This window comes from Sycon ciliatum, chromosome 5 (assembly GCF_964019385.1).
Source record: "Sycon ciliatum chromosome 5, ocSycCili1.1, whole genome shotgun sequence".
In the NCBI taxonomy this organism is placed as follows: domain Eukaryota; kingdom Metazoa; phylum Porifera; class Calcarea; order Leucosolenida; family Sycettidae; genus Sycon; species Sycon ciliatum.
Window position 1 is genome coordinate 1,069,585 of NC_088647.1, and position 19,427 is coordinate 1,089,011.

The 19,427-nt window shown below is 50.0% G+C and overlaps 2 protein-coding genes across 3 annotated transcripts in view; one reads left to right on the top strand and one right to left on the bottom strand.

Annotated features, from left to right (window-relative positions):
• LOC135817103 (cytoplasmic dynein 2 heavy chain 1-like) overlaps positions 1-13,160 on the top strand; it is a 60,512-nt gene extending 47,352 nt beyond the window's left edge. For both annotated transcript variants that reach the window (XM_065330221.1, XM_065330222.1), the window contains exons 67-81: positions 249-321; positions 1,180-1,343; positions 2,338-2,463; positions 2,877-2,987; positions 3,182-3,334; positions 7,425-7,506; positions 7,884-8,023; positions 8,358-8,420; positions 8,835-8,939; positions 9,506-9,622; positions 9,864-10,076; positions 10,347-10,549; positions 10,882-10,969; positions 12,129-12,245; positions 12,497-13,160. In XM_065330221.1, the coding sequence (XP_065186293.1) occupies positions 249-321; positions 1,180-1,343; positions 2,338-2,463; positions 2,877-2,987; positions 3,182-3,334; positions 7,425-7,506; positions 7,884-8,023; positions 8,358-8,420; positions 8,835-8,939; positions 9,506-9,622; positions 9,864-10,076; positions 10,347-10,549; positions 10,882-10,969; positions 12,129-12,245; positions 12,497-12,655 (1,914 nt within the window). In that variant the 3' untranslated portion in view covers positions 12,656-13,160. The remainder of the gene's footprint in view (positions 1-248; positions 322-1,179; positions 1,344-2,337; positions 2,464-2,876; positions 2,988-3,181; positions 3,335-7,424; positions 7,507-7,883; positions 8,024-8,357; positions 8,421-8,834; positions 8,940-9,505; positions 9,623-9,863; positions 10,077-10,346; positions 10,550-10,881; positions 10,970-12,128; positions 12,246-12,496) is intronic.
• Positions 13,161-15,016: 1,856 nt separating this feature from the next.
• LOC135816506 (uncharacterized) lies at positions 15,017-19,306 on the bottom strand. The gene has a single exon (XM_065329701.1). The coding sequence runs from the start codon at positions 19,304-19,306 to the stop codon at positions 15,017-15,019; it is 4,290 nt and encodes a 1,429-aa protein (XP_065185773.1).
• Positions 19,307-19,427: the final 121 nt, after the last annotated feature.

Below are 19,427 nucleotides of genomic sequence, written 5' to 3' on the forward strand. Positions count from 1 at the left end.
CCCATAATAGAGCCTTGTACACAAGAGAGGGATTGGAAGCTGTGTCGCAACTCTGAGTTTCACGTATTGCTACGATCATTTCTCTCTTCCTCTTTGCCTCCATCTCTTCCACGCAGTAGAATTATTCTCTGTCCACACACACAGTGTCCAATACCACACAGAGCAGAGCTTACTTACAAACAAGGTAGAACAGTACATATTTGCCCTCGCCTTCATCGTTCGCGTTCTTTTCGGCGTGCCTTCCACAGGTGCTTGTCGTTCAAGCATTGCGTCCTGACCGACTGCAAAGTGCAATGTCGGAGTTTGCAGCCAAGGCGTTGGGTAAGTTTGTGAACCCCCATGAGGAGGATCTAACAACACTAATGCATTACATGCATTGTGGCTGGACAGAGTGGTACAGTCGTCCCTCTCTAATCCGGCACCTTTTGCAACGGCATTTTCCGCTGGATAAACAAGGGTGATGGATTATCAAATCCTGCCCTCCAACCCGGCCCACATGTTATCATACATGTTTGTGTCGTACGTCAAAACGTAGGGATTTTCTGTGTCAAACCAAGTACTTTGTGGAATGCATGTCTATAACATACACTTAGGAATATCTTATGCACTAGCATAGGATATTCTCAAGTGTATGCTACATGTGTTGTGTATGTTACAATGGTCCCTGACAGTATGCGATGTACAACTGCTGGATTAGAAAATCGAATTATGTACAGTTTGAGTGATTTGTTGCAGAAAATCGCTGCTGGAGGCGGAATTCAAGTGCCGGATTAAAGCGTAGAAAATTAACTGAAAAAATCCGTTTTGCCAGAAAGTGTGCTGGTTTGCAAGGGTGCTGGATAAACAAGTGCCGGATTAGAGAGGGACGACTGTATACAATTTCTCATCAGAGAGCAAGATATGGAGAGATTCAGGTGCAACGTTCACACTATGTGAAAATGCATTGTAGGTCTTGGAGAAATCAACAAGTGTCGACACTCGCCGAAATATGACTGCTCCCAACTGTGTGCCATCTCCACTCTCAAGATTATAGACTAGAACACAACTTTGGAAAAGGCTACATTTCACAAGTGGACAGCGGAAACACAAGTAGACATGCTCGAGACGAAAACTAAACAGTATGTGACAATGTGATAGTTCTTAACAACTGGTACTGTCTGTGTGCGGATCACGCTACAGGTCTGAAGCATCTATCCGGTGGCAACTTCAGCTTAAAACGTGTGGTAACACAAGAGGCTGTGTCCTCAGAACCCATCCTTCTGGTGGTATCAGCAGGCTCAGATCCGTCTCAGGACATCCAGGAATTGGCCGTATCATCTGTGGGCAGTGACCGCTTCCATCAGGTAAGAAGCAGCATGGTTGGTACTGTAAAAGCAGAAATTTTCGGTGGTGTTTTATTTTCGGTAACTTCGGTGCCAACAATTATTACCGATATTAAAGCGCACCGAAAATTTTGGTACAACCGATACTGTATACAATCATGTAGTACTAGTACACTTACCTGGAGAACGGGTTTTACCGAAAATTTCCCTCTACCGAACCGCCGATTTTGGAGAATACCGAAAATATTACACCACCAAAAATTTCTGCTTTTACAGTACACTCAGCACAAAAGCAACTGGTAAACCCGATGAGGTCAATTGCACCACGTCTTCAATGTCGGAAAATTGGTGATATGAATAGCAGCAATAAAATAGTTCATGGTTCGCAGGGGACTCGGCTGGGGATCGAATTTTCCGCATCCGCTGAGACGCCGCCACCCTCAAAGATCAAGGCGCAGATGCAGCTCCTAAAGCGGTGGGCGGCGAGGAGTAGATCAGACCCACCACCAAAGTGGTCAAAGACTGAAAATCCCGTTCACTGCATCCATGCTTCCCTAGTGCCAGGCATATCACCAATGTAGCACCGACTAGGACAGGAAATTGTGAAAGAGACGTCGTTGGGTTTACCAATGGTTTCTGTGCTTTGGGTGCTGATTCACCGTCATCTTGCCAAACCCCTAATGCAAGCCTACATGCATGCAATTGTACAGACACACGCACACAGAGACACGTATGCACACGCACACATACGTACATGCATGTGTGCACGCACACACACACACACATACACACACACACACACACACACACACATACATACACACATGTGTGCGCACACACACACACATACACAGACACACACATACACACACAGACAGACAGACACACACACACACACACACACACACACACACACACACAAAACACACACACACACACATACACATACAAACACACATACACGCACACACACCAGGATGCAATTTTAATTGCTGCTTTGTATTTTGCGATGCAGGTTGCTATGGGACAAGGCCAGGCAGAGATAGCATTGCGACTGCTTAGCGAGTGTGCTGCTAATGGGGCCTGGCTTTGTTTGAAGAACTTGCATTTGGTCACTGCCTGGCTGCCAACACTGGAGAAGGTACGCAGCAGGTTTGAAAAGGAAAGATTAAGCTCAATCCGTTGTACATGTAAACACCGTGCAGCTAGCTGAGTTGTGAGTGGAGTTTTGAAATAAAATCAATTTAGTGTATTCAAGGATGTCGCCGTGTGCAGCGTAGAATTGCCAGAACGCTGATCAATTCAACGTGTTGCTTTCAAGTTACACGGAAGGGCTTCTCAGCGGCGCAGACACTTTCCTCTTGAAATTGATTTGCAAGACATGTTACTTCATCATCTAGCATATTGCACTTAGACTAATGTTGCAGACTGACCATGCCATCATCCATAAAGCTAGGCTTGAAGTAGAAATGATTTCAACGTCAGTCTCCTACGGCAATGTATTCATATTGACCAAACTGTTTTGAAAACTTATTTCGATATCACTTTGCTCAGGAACTCAACTCTCTTGAAACAGTCGAGGGCTTCAGGCTGTTCTTGACGGCCGAAGTCCATCCTCGTTTCCCAGCCATTCTTCTGCAGACTAGCTTGAAGCTTACATATGAGGTGAGTTAACACCCCAGTAAACCCTAGTAAGCCCACACTACTAATGTGAAGCGTTTCGTTCATCCCATGTGAGTCTTTGTGTGCTCAAATGTTTGCTGTGAGCTTTCCCATACCATGCTATGGAAGGTAGTCTCTACCCTCTTCTTGTTGGCTCTTCTTCACCCTCTCCGTTTTGGTTCTCTTTGTGTTTGTAGTCTCCTCCTGGTATTCGCAATAACTTGTTGCGCACCACCGAAGCATGGAGTCCAGAGTTCCTATCCAATGGCAGTGTTACACGTGCGCAGTCACTGTTCGCTGTCGCCTGGCTGCATGCTGTGGTGCAGGAGAGACGAACGTTCATACCTCAGGTATAGTGTGGCTAATGGTGGTGGCGATGGCTGTGGTGGTGTGCGTCCGTGCGGGCACGCATTCATGTATGTGTACATGCTTGCTTGCTTGATTGTGTGTGTGTGTGGGGGGGGGGGGGGGGGGCGGTACGTAAGTGTGTGTGCGCGCACACGTGTTGCTTTTATGTGTGCTTCTATGGTACAGCTCATATGTTTGCTTTTTATGATTGCGCTGATGGCATTGCCCAGAAATGAATGCTGAATGATTTGTTTCCGCCTTCCTTCAACCTGTGATATCATTGCGTTCAATGATTTCAAAGTTCTAATGTGCGTGATTGTGCGTAGTATTCACTTTGTGTCTGTTGTATTCGATATTTCTGAAGACTGTATTATTGTACCACAATGAGCGTAACGATTCCACAAAAGGCGATCGTTCAAACCAGGTAACAACAAAGAGCAAACTAAACTCAAAACCAAACCAAAACAACAACTGCACCAGCAAGCTCTTTCCTCGCACTAACTACAAATACATCAAAACCAAGCAGCAAAATGCAAATCCGCACGCATGTTTGCCGGAACTGAACCTCCGTAGCGCAGCGGATCATTGTGGCTGCACGGGACGACCTTCCCGCCACAGTAGGGCAAAGAGCTACGCATGGAACTAGCAATAAATGCATGCAGCACACCAGCAAGCTGTCCTTACGCAGACGTCTAGTGTAGCGTGTGCAAGGATGAATAGCATGAGAAACATGATATGACACACGACTCCTATGATGCATGTAATGTATACAACATACCCCCCACCTTGAACGAACCAGGGGAGAGTGAAACTACACCAAAGGAAGATACTAGTATGTAGCACACAGCACATAGAGGAATAAGTGCCTAATGCTCTAGAAAGCAGCGAGAAAATGAGGTGACGAAAGTGTACTGTGTTACTAACTAACGTCTGTTCCATTAGTGTCTTACTGCAACTCATCCAAGTCGAGGGCTGACGACTGAGATACCGCAGTGGCTGCTTCAGCTGTCGGGATATCGAGCGACACTAGGTATCGAACACCACGCCGATATTTCTTGCCGTTGACCTGGATGTCCATGACGCGAACAATGCCATCCTTGCCAGGGAACGTGGCCTTCACGGGTCCTAGCGGCCATCTGTAGCGTGATAACGCATCGTCCATGACGAGGAAGACGTCTCCAATCTCGACCGTGCCCGATTGGCGGCGCCACTTAGTCATGATGTTCATAGCAGAGACCATTTCTCTTAGCCACCGCTTCCAAACATCTCTGAGGAGCTGCTGGATAACTTTCCGCGATGGTATGGGTGAACTGGCGTCGACTCTGAGTCTGCCGCCGTCTCCAGAGCTGTTGCGACGTTGACATGACCCACGACGAAGTTTGCAGCTCTTCGTCGGTCAGGCTAGCCTTGTACAGGACTGACTGGAGTGCCCTTTTCAAGGCCCCGACCACCCTCTCAAATGCTCCGCCGAAGTGCGGCCGAGCTCTTCCCCGCGGTGGTACAGGAGGTAGCGGCCATGGAGGTTTCCGTGGCGGCGGCAGAGGTGGCGGTGATCGCGGTGGATTAAACTGCCATCTGATGCCTTGAATCACCAACCCAGCTGTGATGTTGGCTTGATCCAAATCCCTCAGCGCTTCCCGCAGTTCACGATCGGTAGCAACGAAGTTACTGCCGTTGTCGGATAGGATCAGTGTTGGTCGACCTCGGCGATGGCACAACCTTGCCATAGCCATCTCCATGCCATCGCCATCCAGAGAACGCACTACCTCCAGGTGGCATGTACGGGTCTGCAGACATGAGAAAGCGGCTATATAGCGCTTCTCTTGCGATCGTCCGCGTCCCATCTTGACCAGGAAAGGCCCAGCGTAGTCTACTCCAGTGTGAGCGAATGCCTGTAACGGTCCGCTTGTCCGGATGTTTGGCAAGTTCCCCATCTTGGGCTCAGCGACACGTCTCCACAGCTTCTGGCAACGGACACAGCGGTGACGGTAGGATTTAACGACCTGGCGACCCTTGATGATCCAATACCGATCGGCCAGGTTAGAGAGCAGATGGTTCGTGCCTGCTCCGTGTTGACAGCGTTCATCCTCATGCCCAACAATTAGCTGAGTGACGCGATGATTGGCGGGCAGTATCACACGGGACCGGAACTGGTCAGACAGGTGGTGTGAGGTCCGGAGCCGTCCACCAACTCGGAGCAGCGGTGGACCGTCAGTGTCCAGGAACGGCTGTAGCTTCGTTAGCGGTGCACTGGGTGGAAGAGGCTTCTTCTCCTTCAGCGTTGACACTACTTCTCCGTAGCACTGCCTCTGCGCATAGCTTATCCAGAGCCGCTCGGCGCCTTGGAGTTCTGTGACCGTCAATTCGGGAACCGAAACAGCCTTAGCACTCTTGAGAGATACTTGCACGGTAGCACCTGCGTTGCTGTCACACTGCTGAGGTCGGCCTCTGGTGTTATGAAGGAACCGTTTACACCAGGCTGTGACCCGCAGAAGATAGCTCCAGGACGAGACGTTGTCTGGGTGCAGGCGGCACGTCGTCTGCTCTGCCTGGATCTGGCCAGTGAGAGTCATCGGGTGCGGACGCTGAAGCAGTGCCGGAAGAACCTGGGGCACTATGATGTCTTTGTTCGGCCATCGCTCCGGACGCTCTTGCAAGAACTCTGGGCCACTCCACCATTTGCCGTCATCCTGCAAGTGCGAGGCCGCAACTCCACGGCTTGGTAGATCAGCCGGGTTCAATCGGCCGCTGACGTGCTCTTGCCTTCTGCTGCCGCTGCTGCTACGCTCTTGCCTTCTGCTGCCGCTGCTGCTGCGCTCTTGCCTTCTGCTGCCGCTGCTGCTGCGCTCTTGCCTTCTGCTGCCGCTGCTGCTGCGCTCTTGCCTTCTGCTGCCGCTGCTGCTGCGCTCTTGCCTTCTGCTGCCGCTGCTGCTGCGCTCTTGCCTTCTGCTGCCGCTGCTGCTGCGCTCTTGCCTTCTGCTGCCGCTGCTGCTGCGCTCTTGCCTTCTGCTGCCGCTGCTGCTGCGATCTTGCCTTCTGCTGCCGCTGGACCTACTAAACCTGGCTAGTCTGGGTTCCACGCGAGTTCGAGGCGCAGGTGAAGGTGCAAGAGGCGCATATGACACACGTTGAAGTTGAACTCCTGCCGTTCCAGGCGCTCCTACTCCATCAAGTGCAGGCTGATCAAAACTACAACTAGTTTGTTCTGCTGCCGAGATCGACATTCGGCTGTCCAATCTTCCGACAACACCTCCTTGACTACTACAAGTAGCACTCGTCTTCCGCGATCGCGGTGCAGGCGTTGGTCGTCTCGGCACTGGTACTGGCACGGGACTCGGCTCTGCCGTTGATGTACGTCCATGACGCTCACTCAATCCACGCGCGATCCAGGCTGCATGCAGCGCTTCCATAGAAGCGGTCTCCTCTGCGATCAGGAGTTTTAGTTCCTCCGCTCGCCTATTCAATTTCGCTAAACTCAATTCGAGCTCCTCTTCATCTGACTCCTCAAACCCATATCGAGTCGAGTGCCAGCCTTTAGTCTTTCTTCCACTACGCCTCGGTCCGGACGGCCCCGACTCACTCATCCTCGTGAGGTTATAAAATGAACCGCGACTAGATCCGGCTCGAAGGACCACTATGTATTCGATATTTCTGAAGACTGTATTATTGTACCACAATGAGCGTAACGATTCCACAAAAGGCGATCGTTCAAACCAGGTAACAACAAAGAGCAAACTAAACTCAAAACCAAACCAAAACAACAACTGCACCAGCAAGCTCTTTCCTCGCACTAACTACAAATACATCAAAACCAAGCAGCAAAATGCAAATCCGCACGCATGTTTGCCGGAACTGAACCTCCGTAGCGCAGCGGATCATTGTGGCTGCACGGGACGACCTTCCCGCCACAGTAGGGCAAAGAGCTACGCATGGAACTAGCAATAAATGCATGCAGCACACCAGCAAGCTGTCCTTACGCAGACGTCTAGTGTAGCGTGTGCAAGGATGAATAGCATGAGAAACATGATATGACACACGACTCCTATGATGCATGTAATGTATACAACATCTGTTGGTGTTGCTGTCGTGTAGGGCTGGACAAAGTTCTATGAGTTTTCCCAGTCTGATCTCCGTGCTGCTACAGACATCCTGGAGCGCCTCATAGCCAGAGCAGGTGGGGGTCAGAACCATTTACAATGTCCGATAATGCAGTACCTTGTTGTTGAAACTAAGTGGAAATGCACAACATTTTGTTCCTTATGTATGTCTATTTATCTTCCAATAACTATAAACAATTTATAATTGCCATGCAGAACTCTCTTCTAGAATGAGGGAGTTGGAGCAGACAGAATTATAGAGTTTATGTAAAATTAATAACGTCCTGGAGGGTGAGTTAGTGGAATCGTTTATGCACGCTAAGTATACAGTGTAACCGCTAACATGTATGCAACGTGAGTCACTAGTGCAGCGTTGTGCCGCAACTTCGCCAACGCATCTCAACTGAAGATGTGATCGATGTGAACTGTTCATATTTTTTGAATCCCAATGCAGAAGGTGGCCCCATACCCTGGGAGTTCATGCACGGCCTGATGGAGAATGCTATATACGGCGGTCGGATTGACAATCTGTTTGACATTGACGTTCTGCGATCCTACCTGATGCAGTACTTCAACAAGTCTCTGTTCAACCAGGTATGTCTGTGTGTATTGTGCATGCAGGAGACGTGACTCAGTCCACATACTCTCTTGCCCCATCCTGATACGTAGACTGTGATTAATTCCCAGGAAGAAGAGAAAATATAACAAACAAACAAACAAACAGACAAACAAACAGACAAACAAACAGACAAACAACAAAGCCGGCATAGTTATTCAATAATGCCATGGAAATGCTGTGGTAAGTGAGATTCTGTGCATAGTCCAATTCCTTGGCCTTTGCTTGTGTGTTGTGGTGTTGCCTTTGCTTGTGTGTTGTGGTGTTGCCTTTACTGAAATGTATGATCTAATGCATTGGTTTGTGAAACAGGATGCGGGCCGGCAGAGGACTCTGGTGCAAGACGTTAATCTGCCAGCCAGTAACAAACTGAAGGTTAGTGATGTCTTACTTGATCCTTGGATCCGGGGGGGGGGGGGGGTGGTGATCCTTGGATCGGGGGGAGAGGGGTGGTGATCCTTGGATGTGTGTGTGTGTGGGGGGGGGGGGGTGATCCTTGGATCGGGGGAGGGGGGGGGGGTGATCCTTGGGCATATGTAAAGATTGTCTTGCAAAACAGAGAACAGGTGAATTTTCAAGGTCAAATTGCCATTTTGCCGTAAACCAAGGACTGTTGTAAGTTCAATATGAAAACCAACCAATGGTGTGTGGAAGTATAAACAGTCATGCTCTGTCAATTGATTTTCACAAACTCTACGGTCCAGGTTTGATTCTGGCTGGTGGTCGCAATCGTTCTGTTTCCTTCTAACTTGCTCGAATGGTTGTATGTGGCAACTTCTCTCTGCGCAGAATTTCTCTGAGATTATCAAGATGCTGCCTGACATTGACAAACCATCTTACTTTGGACTGCCGACGAACATTGAACGGTCAGCGCAGAGAACGGTCAGCCAACAGGTGAGCTCTACGCGTCGGTGTGCATTCAGAATCTCAGATTGATCTTTCCATTTTGGGGATGAGAATAAAGATACTGCTTGTATCGGTTTGCCTGCATACAGCATTGGGTCACGCTGTCATTCATAAGAAAACTTCCAGGTGTCAGTTCAAAGGAAGATCAGTGTTAAACTTCATTATCATTCCCTTAGTATTGACTCACATAGATTTTTGCCATACCTAAGCAGTCAAATACTCCTGCATATTTCACTCCTTAGGGCTATATTGACCGCTTACATTTGACTCCTTTTTAGCGATTGAACACATGCTTTGGTCAGTCGTGATAAATCTAATATTGACTTCGTACTTGGTCAGCATAGGAAATAAAAGACCTCGTAAAAGACCTCGGCTTCGCCTCGGACTTTTACTCGGCTTTTATTTCCTATATTGACCTCGTACTCAGTCAATATTAGATACATATTTGACAGTGGGAGTTGAACTTTCTCAGTTGTGCATCATACTGGCTACGGTCTGCAATATCCTGTGATCATATCCCTATTGTGTATTGCACAATCATGTGTATGTTGCAGGTGATAGCTCAGCTCAAAGTGCTGATGCGACCTGACGTAACCGGAGGACAGTTTGACAAGGAACGCTGGACTAAAGAACTCAAACCTGTGCTGGATCTATGGGACAAACTAAACCAGGTATTGCCTTTCATCCATGCAGCAATATTATCCCAATGAGACACAACTAATTGCTTAGTACGACTCTTGAATGTTCTCTAGAATAGCCATTGTTGAACTTCATAAACCTTCCCTGAACATCGTAAGAAAATAACTGCCAGCCAAGTTTGTGCTACCAGCCCAATTTTTACATGTTCTTGCAAGTTGCTTTCTACCATTCCCAATGCTAGAGTGGTTTTGGTTTTATTTACATTGCTTACAGGGTCCCGACCTAAAGAAGCTGGAGAAGTCCAGTCCTGTGCATGGCACCACTGAGAGTCCTGTCGGGGCTTTCCTAGTGCAGGAACGCCTGAACGCTGTGAAACTCATGCACGTGGTGAAGGCTGATCTGGCCTCACTGAGGCGGGTGCTTGACGGCACGTCATTGCTGACGGCTGAAGTACAGAAGACGGCAGTGGCCATGCTCAATCATGAGGTATGCCACTGTATAATGTGATATTGCCAGGTTTGTTTATATTCTATTTTATTTATTTCACTAGGAACACAGGCCTACTGAGAGATATGTGGAGAAAAACACAAAACAAGACACAGGGTATGTAGGGATGACGTGTCGATGCACAGGGGGCAACTCGACCTACCGGAGGTTTCGGCGATAGCGTTGCAACCAGGCATCAAAAAATGGGGGTGGGGGGTCAAGTAGCAAAACAGCTGGACTAACCCTGTGCACATGTGTACATGTGTGTAGGTGCCACCAGTCTGGTCGACACTGTGGGATGGTCCAGAAGACACCGTGCAGTACCTGAGATCACTGGCCGGTCGACTGATAGCACTGGATACATGGCTACAGCGTGTACACGCCAATCAACTCTACAAAGGTGCTCAGCTTGACATGTCGGAGATATTCAGACCGGATACGTTCCTGAATGCACTGCGTCAGCAAACTGCACGGTAAGAACATAACACAGAGTGTGATTACTTTGGACAAGGGCAGTCATCCGACCACGATAACTGTATTACTTTGTTTCCATAATGTCTGTATGATTATGTATATGTATACAATATGTGTACAATGTATGCTGATTTCTGATGATCGCTTAGTGCGTGGAACTCGGAGTTAAAACACTTTTTTCATACTCGTATTATTGTTTGAACTAGCTCTGCCTCTCGGTATTGAGCACTCTCTTGGACAGCCCGGTACCTCTCTGTTTTACTTTTATGCCTGTGTCCGTCTGGGTGTATGGCGGTGATTCTGAATGTGTGTGATCTTGTGACCTTTCCAGGCAACTGAAGTGCAGCATGGATGGCCTGAAGTTTGTGTGCTGGTGGAAGGGCAATAACTACACACTCAGCCATCAGCTCACCATATCTGTGAGCAGTGCCTGCTGTCTGTCTCTCTTTCTCTCTCTCTCTCTCTCTCTCTCTCTCTCTCTCTCTCTCTCTCTCTCTCTCTCTCTCTCTCTCTCTCTCTCTCTCTCTCTCTCTCTCTCTCTACCTTTCACCATTGCTTTACATAATGTACTGAAACACACCACAGTAGACTTGGGGCCAAGATCCCCGGGGGAGTGCTTGACTCAGTCTGGGCCTCTCACTGTTCCTGTGCTCCGATTTTCAGGATCATAGCTCTGTGTATCTCTAAAATGGATATCCAGCTGACATTGACGCCTGCACTACAAGACCAGCAGTTATTTGGAGTGCTTTGTGATAACCGGAAAGAATTCCCACATAGCTAGATGCACCGCAGACATTCCATGAGCACTAGGATTCTTGAAAAACAACTGGTATGACCATCATCCACCCCCAGCGGCACTGGCCCTATCCAGTCTCTCACTGCCTGCACTGAGTGTAGGGAATGCAGACTGTGACTGTGTATCGAAGCAAACTACCCCTGTATTCCCTCTCTTTTAAGGATTCTATCATCTACCCGCTCCCAGTGTTCTAAATTCACTGCTGATCCATGCGCAGAGGAGCAAAATAATTATAATGCACAGGTCTACTCTCATTAGTAGATAACCACGGCGTTTCAAATTGTTTGTCTTATAATGAGTATTATCTACTATCCGGACGTGAATGTACGCTTTTCAGGCATCAGGGGGTGTTGATCATTGTCTACTAATGAGATATGTCTTGTAACTGATGTCATACTAACAGGGGTAGACGACCTGTGCATGTACAACAATAGAATGTGATGATAAGTCTGAGCAACTGAATAGAGATAGTGTGTTGAAGGTTGGCGCCTTCTTGAAATAGAACTGGATGGCTTAAAGCTGTGTATTTGGTTCATGATCATTGATTGAAGACATGCATCAGTGCTCCTCTCTACTGGTATCTTCATTTGCCTGTCTGTGTTTCGGTACTAATCTGTGTGTATGTGTGTGTGTTTGCGCGTGCGCGCGTGTGTACGAGTGTGTGCGTGTGCTTGCACGTGTAAATGTGTGTGTGTGTGTGTGTGTGTGCGTGCGTGCGTGTGTGTGTGTATGTGTGTGTATGTGTGTGTGGGGGGGGGGGCATGTTGTGTACATATATACAGGTGGGTGAACTTTATCTGGAAGGTTGCACGTTTGACGGAAAGCGTTTGCTGGAGAACGAGAGAAACTCACCAACAGTGGCAGCCATACCTGCCTGCAATATGGCCTGGGTTCAAAAGGTAACTTTACCTTATCCCCTGTCCAACAACCCACCTGTAGTATGGCTTGGGTTTAAGTACCATATCTCCCCTGTCTTACAACATGCCGGAAACTTGTATGTATTGCTTGCCCTGTACACGGGACATTGACCTTTCTATACAGGCTAAGGATTCATAAACTCAGTTATTTAGATAGATGCCTTGGATGTAAACTGGCCCATAGTGACCTGCTCGAGCATTGTACTTATTCTAATTGTTGTCGATTTCTTCAGAGTGCTGAAGACCCCTACCCAACCAAGGACTGCCTGGCGCTGCCCCTCTACTTTACCGCCGACCGACAGCGCCTGGTGACGCGGATCAACGTGCCGTGTGTGGGAAAGCCGGAGAAGTGGGTGCAGTGCGGTGCGGCTCTGTTCCTCAAGCAGATGTGATGTCAGTGATGTCACACATCATACTTTCAATGCAAGTATGACATCACGGTGACATCACACCGTATAAGGCGAATACAACTCTATGACATCACTATGACATCACTATGACATCACTATACGAATATATTTTAATTGTGTACTGTCGACGTTAACGATATTTGCATATTTATAGTTTGCTGGGTATCAGCTTTGAAACAAATCTACTATGTCCTTTCACTTCATGCATTGTCAATACTAAATGTGAAATGTCTATTTCTGACTTCTTTCTGCTAAGCAATGCACGTTTCAGAAATCGTTCATATCTTCATAACCATGATGCTTCGACCTGCAATCCGCTCAGTGCATTGGAAATGTGTATCCTTCAACTGTTTAACGTTATGTCCGTATTTCCTAAATCTATGGATTTATGCCGATTTCAATGTCTCTACTTGTATTCTCTTTGCATGTTGATCTGCAAGGTCTTGACAAGATGGCTGCCATCATGTTGACAAGTCATGTGATGATTTCGACTGTGGTCACTATGTAGTCAGCCTGGTTAGCTGGTTAGGTGAGACCAGACCAACAATGACTGTTATGATTACAAGCATGGTTTGCTCGTGGTCCCTTTTTGATACTTTCAGTTCGCATAGCGTTGCTCGTCTTGAATAGTAACTGATATTTTCACTGATACAGGCCAGCGTGTGATGAAGCCCGCAAAGAAGAACGTCCGCCGTGATAATAGATAGGACGGGACATAGAGCAACAAGCTCTATGCCATGTCCATTCTGATGAACTGAAAGCATCAAAAGGGATCACTTCGCTTGTGACACTAGAGAGGACGGGACATAGAGCAACTATGTCCTTTCTGATGGATGTGTCGCTAGCAAAGTTTTTTATTTAACCATGATTGCTAAGCCTGAATCAGTGAAAATATCAGATACTATTCAAGACGAGTAACGCTATGCGAACTAAAAGTATCAAAAGGGATCACTTCACCGGGCCATGCTCTGCTCGACATGGTATGAATCCAACAATCGTCAAGTTTTCCTTATTTTTGTGTGAAACGCTCGGCCATCATAGGCTTGGCTAGGTTGGATATAATGCTTGCTTGGATGACAGTTACTAGTACTAGTACACTATAGCTATGTGGTTAGAGCATCGCTGGCCTCAAGCGAACGTCCCTGGTTCGAGTCCTGGTGGTGACAGTCAATGTTTTCTTCAGGCTTTGCCTTTTCCATTTGCTCAACTAGATAGTGTATAATACCATCATAGGCATTGGCCATTCTGCCCAGATAAGTATTGTACCGCATGTAATTACGAGGACATTATGGTCACGTGCAAGACGAAAGCCCAACCCACCAGTATCTGGTTCCAATCAGGAGCACGTTGCACTTTTCCTTGAACTTCCTTCACTTCAGTGACCATGGTGAGTCTTTGTCCTCCATCTTGTGCTGGGATAACTTTGCACCGGAACCTGGAGCCCTATTCAGACTAGTACTAGTGGTAGGTATGACATACTGAAGTACACATTGTGTAGGGCTCCCTTTGAGATTGACTAGGGTTTACCCATGGAGTCCATCCAGTGGAAAATACGCATATTAGTACATGTACACCAGTAAAGTCTGACGCCTAAGCCACACTATAGACTATAGACTATAGACAGTGTGGTGGAGGGGCGGTGGGGTATAAACATGAAGGGCTACTCGCCAAATGCACGCCGACATAGCTATGTTCAGAAACATTATTGTCCCAAGGGGGTTCAGAACCCGTGCTTTCACATCTTTTCTGCTCCCGCGAGGGTGTCATCACCATGATCTTGTAACCGAATGGCGCCTAGTAGCATGCACTATGATCCGACACACCGCCAAAGACAACAACCGACCGTTCCTTCTTCGTTCTAAGATTCTGTTGAGTAAGAAAAGTGTACGGTATTATATGTGACCAAAAAGATACAGTGAAAGAAAAGCCTAGCAAAGCATTGCAAGGCACGTTGGTTCGGCTGCGTTGGTTCAGCTGCACGCTAGTGCAAACATGCAGATCGACAATGTTGGGCGGAAACCAAACACCACAACATTGCCAGAAACTAACTTGTTCACACCTACATACAATCATGAGTCCATACCGTGTCTGGTCCGGTTTGTTATGTTAGCAACCTAGAATGCATTGAACACATGGATTCGATCACACATTCCCCCCTGGTAACACAACAAAACAGGGAACTTGCACTAAAACGTAGAACTAAGGTTCTCCAAAGAAAAGAACAACACTCCACCAACAGCTAAACAAGAGAATAGCAAAATGCGTAATGGGTCTTGCATTTGCTAGCTTGCTCCCAACTAAGCACGCGCCAAGCTAGACTGATAACACGGCACACGTGCAGTTTCAGGAGCCATAGCGCTGCGGTGGCCTAATGGCAGATCTGTCTCGCAGGGACATGCGAATGCCGCCATCCCCAATGTTGGGCTCAGGGCCTGGCAGCACTGATGCTGGCTGGTACAGATAACCACCATCTGTTGCCGCTGCACTGTCGTCCATCGGCGCTGTTGGTTGGGCCAAGTTACGGGCGACATCCCTCTTGATGATCTCCACGTTGACAATCTTCTCCGCTGAGTGTGGATCAGCAGCCCGGGTGATGACAACTGTCGACGGCGACACAACGCGAACGATGCGCCACCCAGGCTCGTACGGTGCCAGGCATTTGCGGCTCCGGGAAGGCCGACGTAACAGCACCGCATCCCCTACGCTGTACTCTGCTCCTTCGATCACGCTCTCTGTGTCGTTCCGGGAGAGCTCTTCGTTTACGAGGTCTCGCACACGTGCCGTCTTCTCTGCCAAGCTTTCAACCCAGCTTGACAAACTGAGGTCTTCTTCCTCGCGCTCGACCAGGAGGTTGCGTGGTTCCCATCCCATCATTGCGGCGCATGGCGAAATCCCAGTAGCACTGTGCGGCCGCACCCTGTAGTAGTAGAGCAGCATGCTCAGCTCTGTCTGCCAATCGCTGCTGTACTCGACCACTTTGCGGATAAGACCCAGCAGCGTGCGATTGAAGCGCTCGGCTCCCCCTTGGCTCTGAGGGTGGCGCACAGCTCCATGCCTCACATGTACGCCGAATATCGATAGCAGAGACGACACCACACAGTTAACAAACTCCGTGCCGTTGTCACATCGAATTACGCTTGGTGGGCCAAACCGGGTGCAAATACCAACAAGCGCCTCCGCGACACTGACACCATCATGGCGGGCTAGGGGTACGACTTCCACCCACCGTGTGAACATGTCCACACACACGAGGACACAATGGTAGGAACTACTGCGGCTGGGTCCCAGCTCTAACGTATCAATCTGGATGACTTCCCACGGCCTGGTTGGTAGGTCGCTTCTCGCGGCTGGAGGGTTGAGCTCTCCTCGCGACGGGTTCGCTGCACGGCACGTCCCGCAGTCTCGGACGACTTCCTGGCAGCGTTGCGCCATCTGTGGGAAATGACAGCACTTCCGAAGACTGCCCCACATGGTCTCCCAGTTACCATGTCCGGTGTTGCGGTGAGCAGCACCGACGGCTTCACTCTGCAGTGCAGTAGGCAGGACCGGTACGATCACATCACCATCGACGGGGTCCACACGACTGAGGTACAGGACGCCATCAATAACACGCAGCTGACCCTTTGATTTCTTGTACAGCTGGCTCGTCACTTGCTTTCCATCCTGTAGCTGTGTCACTGTCAGCTGCACGTCCGCATCTACCGCTTGGCACCCGCGGATAGACCGCATCGACGTTGGCCCCTTCATAGAGCTTGCTGGTAGCGCTGCTGCGATTTCACCTGCTTCCTCCCGACAGGGAGGCCATGAGGTCGGCACGCGGGTGAGCCGATCTGCAACGTTCGACTCCGAGGGGACCCACTCCACGGACACCGTCATGCCAGCAGCAGCCACAGTGTCCTGAAACACCTGCAGGCGGAGACGGACGAGAGACTCGTGGAGACCCCCGACCTTCACGCGATGAGTATTCTGCGAGACCGAGCGCAACCAACCAGCAACCGTCTTCGAGTCGGTCACGATGGTCAGGTTCTTGACGTCCCACCGGATGGCCAGATCCAGCGCCTTCAGAGACGACTCGAGCTCCGCCACATTGATATGACGCTTGTCTGCTTTGTCTCGCAACCATGAACCATCCTCGACAACCTTGCCATCCTGCGTGAGCACCGTGGCAATTGCCAGGTTGGACGCGTCACAATACGCTCGCCACGTACCCATCGTTGGGTCAGCGTACCACACTCCGCTAACGGGATCATCATTGCACAGGCGGTGAACAATGTCGCGGCAACACTTCAAGACAGCTTCCGGTACAGCCTGATCCCATGCCACCTCTGACGTGCAGGCAAGGCGCTTGACATACGAACACGATGGGCGCAGCCAGGCACACACAGGGTAGTGCCCAATCACTCTGCCACACCAACTAAACAGTTCGCGCTTCGTTGGTTTGTCGGGTAGCTGTAGAGACACACCTTCGCGACGCGTCCACGACACACTCCCCTCTTCATCAGCCTGAAGTTGCAGACCTAGCACACGCGCACTCACAGCTGGCTCAGCCGGTTTGGTTGGCAGGCCATACTCCAGGAGCCGCGACTTGGTGCGGTCGACGAGCTGCTCTGGGACGTAGAGATCATCCACGTAGTTGTCTACGCCAGCGAGATCACGCGTGGCCCACTTCACGATCAAGTCCATTGCCTTTGGAGCCACGGACAGCCCGAAGCCCATCCGCTCCAGGACGTACACTTCGCCACGCCACACCACGCACTGATAACGCCACAAATCGGGATGAATGCGTACCTGTAGGTACGCTTTGCTGATATCCAGCAGCTGATACGCTTGCGGAACGCCCGCTTGACGCCACCTCCGTAGCGTCTCGCCACATGCCGGAGCGTCTGTGCCAGGGTGCGACGTCAGCTTCTGGTTGAGGAGCCGGTAGTCGAGGCAGGGCCGAACTGGCGTTGATGCCTTATGCTCCTGCGTAGCAGCGAGCAGAGGCAGCACACATCTCGGCTCACCATGCTTCTCGACGTCATGCTTCACTAGCCAGCCGTTGCCGAGCCATTTTTCAACCTCATCTCCAAATAGCTGTTCCTGCTCCTTGGAGAGCTTGGATCGTGGGTACTCTCCAAGGCCTGACCCGATGCACGTAGTCGGCTCCGTCTTGTCCGCCCATTGCCACTGCACCTCCCACGCCTTGTCAGCCGTACTCCACCGGAGGATCATATCTGATGCCCGCAGCACAACATCGCCATTGCTGAGCTTCTCCACGTCCGCGTGGTGAAAGTCTTCAGCGACGGCTCGTGCTTCCGACTCGGGGCGTGATGGATGCTCATCTGGGGTGCTCGACGCCAGCACCAATGGGCATGCAGCATTGACGGTCCCGAATACAACCCCCACCAGTTCTCCTGCGTCATACTGCATATGCACACCACCCAGAGTCGCGATGCTGTTAACTCCAATCAGCACATCAGCCTCCACGACAGACAGGTCGTCCACCACCAGCATGTCAGTCTCGGTCTCACGTAGGCGAACCACAGCACTATCCAGCCGTGAGATTGTACACTCCACGACGCCACGGACATCCACCGGACTGCCATCGATCGCATTAATTGTCGATGACGTAGGCCTGATATCCAAAGCTAGGTCGGTTGCCAGGGCGCTAGCTACAAGGGAGCGGGATGCACAGGTGTCCACAGCAGCTACTACACGCTTGCTTGGACCGCCGGACCGTTTGATGTCCACAAAGATCCGTGGCAGACTGTCACCTCCACTGCTCAGGCATAACACCTTGGAGTCACCATGATCACCAGAGTGCACAGGAGCAGCGGCTGCACTCCCACCCCGCTGCTTCTTCTGCTTGAAGGCCTTGAACTCCGAACAATCTCTCATCATATGCCCAGCCTCGTCGCAGAATAAACACGTCAGCTGACTGTGTTTGGCTTGCTTGTGGCTACCGGTACCAATACTCGTGCTCGCAGGGCAGTTCCGCTTGAAGTGGCCAACTTGACCACACTTGTAACACAGGACACGTCTTGCGGAGTCGCGACCTACACCTGCTGCAGCGGTCATCCTGGAAGAGCCTGATGGAGCCCGATCGTCTAGAGCACCGTAGCTCACTGCTGCCACACCGGGCTTCATCGATCGTTCCACGCTTCTAAGCCGCCTGACGTACTCCACGCAATCGTCGATGGTGTCCGTTTTTCCACTCATACGGAGCTCCTTCGCAAACTGAGAGGGAAGCCCGGAGAGAAACTGCCCGATCACTATTTTATTCTTCCCATCAGCATCAACCTGCTCACCAGACAAGGTGAGAAGCCTCTTCAAGTCCGCTGCGAAGTTGTCCACCGACTCGTCTCCTCGCAAGATCCTGGACGTAAACATCGAGTATGCTTGATCCGGTGCCATCCCAAAAGCGGCGGTCAGCTTCGCTTTCACATCGGCCGGCTTCTTCTTATCCGCTGCCGCCATCTCGTTCCACACGGTGAACGCCTCACCCTCGAGATAGAGCGGTAGATTCGCCATCTTCTTTTCGTCCGAGTCCCACTTCTGCAAGTCCGCGACAACTGAGAACTTCGCCCAGAATTCGCTCAGGTCGTCCCGACCCCCGCGGAACGGTCTCAAGAAGCATTCGACTTTGGCCATCTTGCACTGCTACCCAATTCGCCCGACTATTCCGAGTTACAACACAAACTCCTGAGTCCCGGGTTTCGGCACCAAAAAGTGCTGTAACCGAATGGCGCCTAGTAGCATGCACTATGATCCG

Coding starts and splice junctions, on each gene's coding strand:
- LOC135816506 (XM_065329701.1), bottom strand. CDS start 19,306: ATGGCCAAAGTCGAATGCTTCTTGAGACCGTTCCGCGGGGGTCGGGAC.